Consider the following 12,400-nt stretch of genomic DNA (forward strand, 5'->3'; position numbering starts at 1 on the left):
TCAAAAAAGACCTTGGGAGAAAGGCGTATTTTCCTGGTTTGGTCGCTGCATTATAATAAACAGGAACGTTATTCCCTGGCAGCTCTATTACCTGCAGGTCCTCCCAGTTAGAATCCCGAACGGTGAATAGAACGTTTAAGTTTATCTGGGCCCAGAAGCCCCTGCGGCTGGCCCAGGGGACTTTGCGACTTCCTAAACTGTTGGGCGGAATGGCTTTGCCGGACGCAAATTTCTACCACATGGCCTGTCACTTGTCGCGAATTATAGACTGGTGTTGCCACGGGCCGCAAAAACAGTGGGACCAAGTCAAGCAGCTCATGACAGGAATAGAGCTGGATGGGTTGCCTTGGTGCCGGAAGAATCTTCCATGTCTTGCTACAAAGCATCCTACGGTGGGCGAGACATGGCGGATCGCTCAAAAAGCTTTTCAGGATCATTCAGTCGCGCCCCCTTCTCCCCCTCACTCCCGTGATTGGGAATCCAGCCTTCAGTCTGGGACTTAGCGACATCAGATTGCAAGGTCTGAAAGAGATCGGACGCCACTACGCCACTTCATAGTCAATGGAAAGTGGATGTCAAGAGAAAACATCATGGAGGAACTTGGGGAACCTTACCTTCTGGCAAAAGCTTCAATTGACCCACTTTATAGGATCACAGCCATCTTTGGATCCCGTCGGAAGGGCGCTGACGCCCTTTGAGATAATATGCTTAGAGCGAGAGCCAGTGCGTCATACGGTATCACTAGCATACCAGCTACTCCTCACACCCCCCCAGAGGACATAGGCCTCTCTACATCGCCAGGTGGGAGAGAGCTCTGGGAAGCCAGCTAAATGAGAGGCAAGTGGAGAGAATATTTCTCTTTACAAGCAAGACCTCCGTGTGCACTGGCCATCAGGAGGCAGGATTCAAGGTACTTTCTAGGTGGTACTAAACTCCAGCCAGGCTACATCGGATGTTTCCTCAAAGCTCTAACTTATGTTGGAGTTGTGGGGAGGCACCAGGCTCCCTGTTACACATTTTCTGATCATGCGGATCCTTGACACCCTTCTAGACAGAGGTTCACCTCATATTGCTGAAGTTCACAGACCGGGAGCTTCCCAGGACTCCCGAATTCTTCCTTTTACACCACCATGGAATCCCGAGTAAGGCCTACAGGAAATCCGTCCTACCTCTACTGGTCACAGCAACAAAAAGTTGTATCCCCCTGTTTTGGAAGCAGATGGAGCCTCCGGGAGTGGCGGTTAGTTTGAAAAAGGTGGCCCACATATAATAAATAATAAAATGGAGGACCTGGTGGCCACAGAGAGGGGTCTCAGAGAACAGTTCCTTAAAAAGTGGTTCTACTGGCTCGGATTCTTCTACTCGGAGGAGTATGAAATGTTGCTGATTTAATTTCCTAGCCAAAAATGAGAGAAATTAAAGGGAAAAAGGAGAAGTCCGAGGTGGGTGTGGGGGTACTGGTATGGAGAGTGGAGGAAGGTTTCTTCTCCCTACCCCTTTCCACCCTTATCCTTTTCCCCCCCCTTTTTGTTTTTTGATTCTCCTTTCTTTCCCCCCCCCCCAGGTAACTCCCTTGGTAATTGTTCTTATGTGTTTGGTTGGCGGACAAAGAAATGTCACTCCATTCACCGATGAGGACCAGAAGACTGTACAAGTCTCAACTATGGAGAACAAAGACATACAAGTCACTACATTCACTGATGAAGACAAGAAGAGAGCACAGGCTGCAACTCTGGAGGACAAAGAAAATCAAGTCATTCCATTAAACAATGAGGACCAGAAGACTGCAGAGGCCAGAACTATGGAGGACTAATGCCACGTACACACGACTGGTTTTCCCGTCGGAATACACTCCGAAGGTTTTTCAGACAGAGCTCCGCTGAAGCGGTATTGCGTACAGGCGATCACACCATAGTTTGATCGCTAAGAACGCGGTGATGTACAATGCATACAGCAGGACTAGAAAAAGGAAGTTCAATAGCCAGCAGCCAATAGCCTCCATCTCGTAATTGCTTCAGAGCATGCGTCGTTTTTGGTTAATCGGAACAGCATACAGACAAGCGGTTTTCCCGATAGGAATTGGTTCTGTCGGAAATATTTAAAACATGTTCTATTTCTAGGTCCGTCAGAAAGTTCGTAAAAAAAATTCCCATGAGGCATACACACGATTGGAATATACAATGAATATACAATGAAAAGTTTCTGTCTGACTTTTTCTGGTCGGACATTCCGCTCGTGTGTGCGCGGCATAAGACATACAAGTCACTCCATCAACCATTGAGGAGGTGAAAACTACAAAAGCTGCAACCATGGATGGCAAGGAAACTTCAGTTACTCCATCTACTAAGGATAAAAAAATCCAAGTCAGTCAATCCACTGAGGACAAGCAAGTTCAAGCCAATTCATCAACCGAGGATAAGCAAACTGAAGTTAGTCTCTCCACCAATGACAACAAAACTGAGGATGGTCCACCCACCAAGGACAATAAAATTGAAGACAGATCATCCACTGAGGACAATACTGCAGTCAGTCCATCCGCCAACGACAACAAAACTAAAGATTGTCCTTACAACAAAGACATCAAAATTGAAACCAGTCGAAAACAGAAAAAATGTAATAAAAACCCCCCCCCAGGGGTTCTATTTATTAACTTTCACCCAAGAGTCATTTTAAATTTAAAAGAAAGGATTCCATTAGAAAAGTGTGTAAAACCAATCTCTAGCTTTTGATGAAATGTCAAATAAACCATGAGAATAAAACTGGCCATACACTAGTAGTTTTTCGAATGAACATTCGTATGAAAATTTTTACTGCATCCGATGACTTGATGAATGTCATTCGAAAGTACTTCAAGATTTGAAAGATTTGAAAATGAACGTTGATTTGAATAAATGTTTTTTTAATAAACAATGTTTGAATGATATTCTACCAGTGTATGACCAGCTTAACTCTGAATTAAAAGCTTCCCTCCCCGGTGGAAAAAAGGAGCAAAATACCCACCATTAGTCTGACAAACAGCTTCTCCCAGTTCTTGTAATGTTGTGATTCAGAGTCTCTGTGCAACTGAGGAGACAATAAGAAGATAAATCAGTATATCTGAAGCCTAGCTCTTACATTACTGCATAAAAGTGATCAATACTCAGAGAATTTCTGATTAACAGCACATTTGACTTTCTAAAAGAAAAAATTGCATTCTAAAATCCTATTCACATGTTTTTGCTTGTTTGTTTTAAAAAAAAACACATTATTTTGCATGTTATATTAGAAATATGTTCACCCACGTGCCCACCATTGCCACCCCACATTATGATGCAACATACTTTAATGTTTAAAAAAAAAAACCTTTCCATTTTATTTGCAGTCATCATGAATTTTCTAGTTATATTCTTACTTACAAGCAAGGTAAAAGTACTCTGTAGATAAGATTTCCCAGAATACTCACATAGCACATAGTCAAATTAGCCTATTACAGGGAACGTGGTATTGTCATCAATGTTTATATCGTTGCATTGAATGTTTAATACTGGTTGCACATCTACAGGAATATCACAGCACTTTGATAACAAGTCATTTTCGGAAAGCAGAATCTCCAAGTATGGGACAGGAATGGCCTACTTCATTTCCTTTATAAGGCTCAGTTCACACTGCCGAGACTTGGGATCCAACTTGTAAGACCCCAAGTCCTTGACATGTGAAATCCCATTTTACTGAGATCTGTCTTAATTAGCACTACTGAAGTCACTCCGACTTTAGAAAAGGTTCCTATACTACTGTACCCCCTTATACATTGTAAAGCGCTGTGTAAACTGTTGGCACTATATAAATTGTGTATAATAATAATACTTCAAGGTGACTTCTATCCGACTTGTGCCCATAGACTTTGATGGACATTGCCTCCAAGTTGCATCCTCATCTTAACTGATGCGATTCAGATCCGACATTACAAGAAGTTTACACAGGCATTCCCTGAAGTTACTTCCAAGTCGCACCAAAGTCCCTGCATGACTTTCAGGTTGCGGCAGTGTGAACCAAGCCTAAAAGAAGCAGGTAAGGTTTTGACATGTTGTTTGCCAACATCCTTGTTATGTCCATAGATGACCTTGCCGGGGATCTTGTTTTGTCAGCAAAACTGGAGTTTCTTTAAAAGAGCCTGTCAGAAAAGAAATATGGGAGCTGCCATTGCTGACTTGTCCTAAAAGGTACAGCTTCCAGTGCTCTTATTGTCACTATGGCATGATTCACTTAATTTAAATCATTTATGTATATATCACTGGTTGCATGCTTGTTTTGGGTCACTGGCTCTGTGAGGCAAGGATAAGAATGATAGCCCTAGAACATGTACCTTCAAAGAGTTACCAAAGTGTAAATGTTGGGTCTCCATTGAGGTCTGATGATTACAGGTACAACGTGCTTCACACATAGCAACCACTGTTTAAGAACGCTTTGGCCTCATACACACTTGAGCTAAAAAATTGTGCTTTTACATGCACTTGAGCTTTTTTCTGCCTCTAAATGCTCCTCTACGTTAATCTATGTGTCCATGCACACACAGGAGTTTAGTGGCAGGGACATACAGAAACAGAAAAAAATAAAAATAAATCACGTACATTCTGGAAACAAGCTTTTGAGCATAAAAAGTGCTCAAATGCACCTAAACACACTTTTTTTTTTTTTTTTACAGAACAAAGGTGCTTTATTGTTGTCAAAATGGACAAGACAGAGCATACAAATTAGCTTAGAACAAAACTTTACAAAATGCTTGGATATCATAGGGACGGACACAATCGTAATTAACAGAGTAATTGATTAAGCATTCAATAGCAATAGTGGAAAAAACAGCTGCAGGATTGAGCAGGAGAAAAACTCATAGCTAATACACATACACATCCCCCTCACTTCAAGCCTCTATATGTTTGCCCAAGGGGCCCACACTTTGTTATATTTCCATTGACAGCCTGTATTAATGTAGGTCAATCTATACATGGGCAGGGCTACATTTATCAAGGCTTCCCAGGAGAAGAGAGAAGAGGGGGATGGATAGCCACTTCAGGAGAATCTCCTTCTTTGCATAGAACAGGAGGTAGGATATCAGCAGTTTCAAGTGATGGGAATGCTGAGCATCATCATGAACCCCCAATAGTGCCAACTCAGGTGTAACTGGAAGGGACAACTTTAACCCAAGATTAATTTCGCTAAAGTCCTCTGACCAAAATTATGTTATAATTGGGCATTCCTAGAACATATGAAAGAAAATAGCATTTTTATAACAGCTTACCTGTAAAATCCTTTTCTTCTAAGTACATCACGGGATACAGGGCCATAGTAGTCACGATGTGGGTTATAGACCACCTTCAGGTGATGACACTGGCACGCTCCAAGACAAAAAATGCACTCCCTATATAACTCCTCCCACTACTGGGAGTACCTCAGGTTTGTAGCAAAGCAATACACGTGTATACCAAAGAAGGGACGGACCGCTGTGTCCCGTGATGTACTTCAAAGAAAAGGATTTTACAGGTAAGCTGTTATAAAAATCCTATTTTCTTATCGTACATCACGGGACACAGAGCCATAGTAGTTACTATGTGGGATGTCCCATAGCAATGCCAATTGAAGGGAGGGAGACACAACAAAAGTAGGGCACCAAGAGACAAGAGGACTTATACTGCAGCCTGCTGTACATTGCGCCCAAAGGCGATATCCTCGTGACCTTTTACATCTACTTGATAGAATCTGGTAAATGTATGGACTGAAGACCAAGTTGCGGCCTTGCAGATCTGAGCCATGGAGGCTTGGTGATGCACTGCCCAAGAAGCCCTAAGAGCCCTGGTGGAGTGAGCTTTAATATGAAAAGGAGGAATTTTCCTCTTTAAACCATAAGCTTGAACAATCACTTGGCAAATCCATTTAGAAATAGTAGATTTGGACGCTGCCTGTCCTCTATTAGGACCATCTGGCAACACAAACAAAACATCTGTTTTACAAATCTGAGCAGTCGCTTTCAAACAGACCTTGGCCGCTCTCAACACATCAAGAGAATGTAGTGACCTCTCTTCACCAGAACAAGGTTCTGGAAAAAATGAAGGCAGAACAATATCCTGGTTTAAATGAAAACTTGGAGAAACTGTGCTCTAGCATCATGTTGCATTTGAAAAAAGCTAAACCGCATCCATTGGGGCAGTTGAAATTTGTCATCCATTAGGAGTAAAACTCCCTGATGCATAACATCGCCCAGGGTGACAATATCTCACTTGGCCCAGACTTGAGGATTAGGCAGGGTATGGAACTGTTGCAAGCTGGGATTACCCCAAAGAAGTTGGGCCAGCGACAATTGATTGGAATGTACAAACCTACATCTGGCAGCTATCTACACCCTCCAGGTGGTTCTCATTTGGCCAGGAACCTATGTATATGTCTTTGGGCCTCTAAATGCAAAATTTCGTAGATCAGCCAAGGAGCCCAAACTGCTTCCAAACAGGTGACCGCATTCGATCTCGATCCCTTGAACCACCACTGGACTGTTACCAACATCGCAGCCCAATAGTAAACCTTAAAATTGGGCAAGGCCAGGCCCCCCAGGTGAGCCGGAAGCCACAGGGTAGAGGTGCCAGTCTGGGGATGCCTCCACGCCAGAGGAAGGACCTCAACCATTGTTAAATTTCTCTAAAGAGGGAAATCTGGACCTATATCGGATAGTTCCAGAAAAAATTGTTACATTTGGGCAGTAAGACCATTTTAAGGAGATTTATCCATCCCAGTAGATTAAGTGGAAGGTGGGCTCAGGAGGTACATTTAGCTCAGGGTTGTCAGCAGAGGGAGAAAGTTCTTATCCATATATTCAGTGGGGTATTTTGTCATTATGACTCCTAAGTAACATAATTAATCCACCCACTGCAAGGGAGAGGAGGCAGTCGTCTTTACAACATCAGCATCTATGGGGAACAGAACCAACCTGGACCAGTTTATTCTAATACCCGAGAAGGTATCAAATGCATCAAAAATACATAGGGCAGCTAATACCTAAATACACCTTAATGCTAGGCGCGTGAAGGTGTGTTCCCGTGTTAATGCATTCTAATGGCAAGAATTCTGGGCAATAAAATTAATTAACGTCATATGTCATTACACACGCACAAAAACTGAGCTTTTTATCGCATTTTGGCTGCTACTAAACACCGGTAGGGGAAAAAAAAAGTGTCAATAGAATACAGTGTGCATTAAGCCTTTACATGCGTCACTAGCACTTTGGTGCCCCTACGACTTGAGCACCAAAGCTGAAAACATTGGATTATCAGACCTCCACAAGAAACCGTTTCCCAATAGTGATTCAAGGACTAGAGTAGCAGGGTAGTTAGCTATAATCATCGCCAGGAGTGACAAAAGCCAAGCGTCTATGCCAGCCTTTCTGAACCTTTTCAACACAGAAGCCTTGATTTAATTTTCCGGTCTCAGGGAAGCCCTGCAAAAAAAGTCTGGGGTGTGGTGGCAGATCGTGGACCAAAGGATCCTGATGAGCTGGCCAGGGGTTTCTGGTAAAGCTCAGACTATCCACCAAAAAGAAAAGAATGTGAGGCAGGAAAGCCCTTATAGTGTAGTAGACTTGTTTTTGAATTAGATTGCAGTGTTTTCACAATAAAAGGAAAAAAGGTCAAATGCACTTACAACTGTTGAGGCTGTGGTCACCCAACTATGGGGGAGCTCGCGGCCTTCCTAGTGCGTGAGTGGAGAAAACCTGTCTTCACGCAGTGTCAGTGTGGTCACTCTCTATGCCTCGGACACTCCCATCCTGGGCGCTAAAGAGGTTCTCAGGTGAGTGAACCAAGTAGTAGGAAGAATCAGCACAAAGGGCCAGTAGGTAGTTTGATTATAACTTATACTCATGATAAATTAGTGTGATAGTCAGTGGGAAGCATGCTCCTTATACTTGTGGACATTGGGAATAATTACCCCTTACAGATAGCTAAAATATATCAATGGTGTCAATGGGAACTTATGTGTGAGGTGGAAATTGCTCAAGGAACCCCTAGCAACCTCTAGAGAAACCTTGGAGTTCCACAGAACCCTGATTGAAAAACCCTGGTCTAAGCTGTAAGGTTGGGAAGGGGCATAATCAATACCAAAACCAAGGTCAAGGCAGGAGGTGCTCAAGCAGTAGGAGTCAGGGTCAGATTAACAGTATAGGCAGGTTTAGAGATTAGACAGAGAACAGTCAAAAGCCAGGAGTGAGAACAAACTGGTAGAGTAAAGGGACTGAAACTAGACTATGACTGGGGAACTAGTAAAGCTTTAGGGACAGTATAACAAGAGCAAAGACTAAAACTGAGACCAGGGACATCCATCCTAGCTAAATACTTTAATGGGTAACTGGAGTATAGAGCAATTGGGAGAAATGCCACACATGTGCAAGTGCGCAGCCTACCTGGTCAGAAAAATGGGCATTTGAACTTGCACCAGAACACAGGATAGAGATCTGGAGTGTAGCCACGCTTAACTGCAGTAAAAGGAATAAACACGAAGGCAGAGGCAGACAGACAGTGGGACCCATGGAGGACAGAAGGAACAGCAGCAAGTGCAAAAGTGGACACAGTGAGCACAGCAAGTAAGTTCCTGATACAATTGATATTGTCTATCCTGACAGCTTATCTTCAATAGTAACACCTCTAACTGTAAGCATGCCAAATAAAGCAATTCAGACCCACAAAGAACCGATTTACATGCTGCTCCATTCTGATTTATTTTCTTATTAAAGCGGTTGTATACCCACTGAAGTTTTTTTTTTTTACTCACTTGCAAAGGAAAAGACATAATGAGCTAGTATGCACTGCATACTAGCTCATTATGAAATACTTACCTTAGAACGAGGTCCCAACATCTGGCCCGATCCACGCCAAGGGAGCAGACATGTTCCTTTGGTGTTTCTTCTGGGTATCGCGGCTCCAGCGCTGTGAGTGTCCGGAGCCGCAATATCGATTGCGCACGGGAGATTTCTTTCCGGCAGGGTCTGGCGTTTGCCGGACTTTCTATTTGATTAACTTTTTAGAGGATTTAATCCTGAAGCCCAAATGGCAACATACAGAGATCAATCAAAGCATTATATTGTATAATTTAGCAGTCATTTATAAGTCATAGGTCATTACAACTACAAGCTTGTCTTTAGCTTTCCAACTTACCTGGGTTTCCAAATGCTGTATCCGTTGAAGAGCCAAAGAGAGGAGCCTCTGAAGCCTGTCAACGATAGACATAAAAATGTAGCATAAGGCATAAACTGGGAAAAAAGTAATTTTTTATCCTAAATCAGATAAACGTGACAAAGCTTGCATGATGTTTTTTTAGGCTGGATTCACACCTATGCATTTTTAGTGCTTTTTGCATTTTGCAGATTTGCTCTACAGAACGTGTTTCATGGGAAACCATGTTAAATGGACTGTAGTGCAAATCTGTCAAATGCAAAAAGCACTAAAACTGCATAGGTGTGAATCCAGCCTTAAAGGGGCTTACACTGTGGAGGGGGAAGGAAGGCTTCTGTGGCTTTTCCTCTGCGAGTCTCTCGTCCTCGCTGTGTGTTTGACATTCTGAGCGGCTGCACATAGACTCAGAGTACAGAACAGGCATGTGCATGTAATAGAGACTCATACATGATTCCATAGATCCCACCAGCACAGTCAAGGGGTATCAGACAACATGGCCAGAGGACAATTAAAAAACATAAAATACATATGAGTTTGCTTCTTATCTAATTTAGATGGAAAAAACTGACTTTAAAGAGGAAGTAAACCCTGATGGGTTTTACTTTTTCTTTTGCTCCCTGTATGCATCACATACTAGCACATTATATGACACTTACCTGAAAACGAAGCCCACGCCATCCCCTGAGCAGGCCGCGTCCCTCTACCTTCCGGGCCATGGACTCCGGCTCTGTGACTGGTTGAAGTCATGTGACGTCACTCCCGTGCATGCGCGTGGGAGCGGCCAGTCACAGCACATGCTGGGGGTAGAAACAGCATAGTGGTCTGTTTCTTCACAACACATGCGCCAATGACGACATCAGCACACTATAAGTGAAACATCTCCTAAATGGTGCACCTTTAGGAGATATAGGTAAGTCTTATTCTAGGCTTACCTATGGGCAAAAGTCACCAAAAACGGTTTACAACCACTTTAATGATCACGCGAGTCTAAAAAACAATATATGGGATGCACATGACAACCAGTCTGCTTTTCCCCGTTTTGAGGTCAGAATGTTAAAGCGTTTGTTACCCACCCAACAAAAAAAATAAAAAATCCTGCTCTTTAAAGCATTTTCTATATCAGTGTTTGTACTGTGTAATTTGATCCCCTGTAACACCTGGCTGATCCTGCCAGTTTCTGCCCTCCCCTTTGTAAACTGACCACGGTGTAGCATGGCTGTTGAGCCCCAACACCGTGGTTGATGTGCCTCCCCCCTCCCCTCCCCTCCCTGCTTGTCTGCCCCTGTATCAGTGCCCACCCCCTCCGCTCCTGGTGCTCTAATAACTGTTGAAGGCTGGGTTCACACTGCAGCGATGCGGGAACGCCGCGAATCCGCTGCGGGTTCCCGCATCGCATACCTCCCGGCGGCAGTTCACACTGCCCTATGCGAACTGCTGGGAGTGTCAGTGAAACGTTAATGACACCCCCAGATCAGTTCGCATATCGCAGTGCGATCTGCAAACTGGGACAGGAATCGGATCACATGGTGTGAACACCCATGCAATCCGATTCTGCTGCGGACCAAAAAAAGGGTCCTGTGCGAGTTTGGGGCGGGTGCGATGCGAATTCAGCCATACTATCTGTATGGCTGAACTCGCATCGCACAGAGATCGGATGTGATTTGCACTGCAGTGCGGTGCGAATCACATCCGGTTCTCGTAGCGGCAGCAGTGTGAACCCAGCCTCAAATGTATATAATCCTGCTGGTTTCCTAATGACAGGCGCTCCTGCCTCTGTGTTTAATTTAAAAAATGCCTCGTTTACTGTATTTCAGATCAGCTCCTCGCGGTCACGTGAGCAGGCGGCTCTCTCTCCTCCTCGCCTCCCAGCTGACGTCAGCGGGGGATTGTCGGCCCCGCCCGCTACATCTGTCAGCTGGGAAGAGGAAACAGCCGGCCAGTGACATGATTGCGAGGAACCGCTCTGAAATCAGATAAAAGAGCCATTTTTTTTTATAAAACAGGAGAGCCTGTCATTAGGGAACTAGCAGTACATTTGTATGAGTGGGTTAACAACCACTTTAAGGGAGAAGTTGATTGACTACCAAGCAAAATAGAGAGAGATGTTCTTTCAGCCCCAGTTCTTTAATCTTCAGTGCCAGGGCCGCTGATAGGCCAGTACAACTGGCCCTGCTGTACCGGGCCTGACCAGCAGGGGGGCCCGGACAACCTGAACTGCAAAGTAAATTTTTAATGAAAAAAAAAAAAAAAAAAGATTCTCCTCCACCGATCATCGTCCGCACCCCCAGCCGCTCGGTAAAGTTTTTTTTTTTTTTTTTACAGATGTGCTTAATCTGTTCTGTATGCGGCTGCAGGGAGGGGAGGGACTATTTGTTGTATTTCGGGCGTGGAAGAATATGTCTTCTGCGCCTGCTCCTCATGCCCCGCACACCGCACAAGTCCCGGCCAGCATATCCTATGGTGTTGCGGAGTGATATTCCTCTCTCTCTCTCTCCCCGCGTGAGAAGTAGCAGAGTGAGAGGAGCAGAGAGAGCAGGGGCCGGGCGATCGAGCTATTGTGGACACTCAGGAAGAGGGAGAAAGTGATCTCTGCTGGGGCCAAGGCAGCTGAGCTAACAATTACACAGGTGAGGTGTATGCTTGCTTGGGGGGGGGGGGGGCTTGAAGTTTAACATCTATTACTACTCTGCAATACATACTCTGCCAATACTCGCCAATACTTACCCTGCCAATACTCACCCTGCCAATACTCGGCAATACTTACCCTGCCAATACCCTGCCAATACTCTGCAATACTTACCCTGCCAATACCCTGACAATACTCTGCAATAAATACCCTGACAATACTCTGCAATAAATACCCTGACAATACTCTGCAATACTTACCCTGCCAATACTCTGCAATACTTACCCTGCCAATACTCTGCAATAAATACCCCAACAATACTCTGCAATACTTACCCTGACAATACTCTGCAATAATACCAAAAATACAATTTTTAATTGAAAAACAAACTTTATTGAAAGGAGCAGAAAACAGGGTAAAAAGCAGACATAGCAAACATGCCATCGGTACAGAGGGTAACATAGGCCAACATGGCCAAGACAGTATCGCCTATATGAGTACATTAGATTAGCTGTGCTGTAGAAAAATAAACACTAAACATTGGCAAAGTCATGATAGAGCCATTGTGTATCAGCCGGGGTAGGGG

General features: G+C 44.1%; 1 protein-coding gene across 1 annotated transcript in view; it reads right to left on the reverse strand.

The window, feature by feature from the left end:
* The window catches only part of LOC143937760 (uncharacterized), a 50,381-nt gene that overhangs the window by 8,263 nt on the left and 29,718 nt on the right, over positions 1-12,400 (reverse strand). The window contains exons 6-7 of the mRNA XM_077460833.1: positions 9,171-9,225; positions 3,001-3,063 (exon numbers count right to left, since the gene is read on the reverse strand). Coding sequence (XP_077316959.1) covers positions 3,001-3,063; positions 9,171-9,225 — 118 coding nt within the window. The remainder of the gene's footprint in view (positions 1-3,000; positions 3,064-9,170; positions 9,226-12,400) is intronic.

The sequence above is a fragment of the Lithobates pipiens genome, unplaced genomic scaffold (genome assembly GCF_037356315.1).
Source record: "Lithobates pipiens isolate NorthernLeopardFrog02 unplaced genomic scaffold, aLitPip1_a1.2 Scaffold_10, whole genome shotgun sequence".
NCBI classification, from domain to species: Eukaryota; Metazoa; Chordata; class Amphibia; order Anura; family Ranidae; genus Lithobates; species Lithobates pipiens.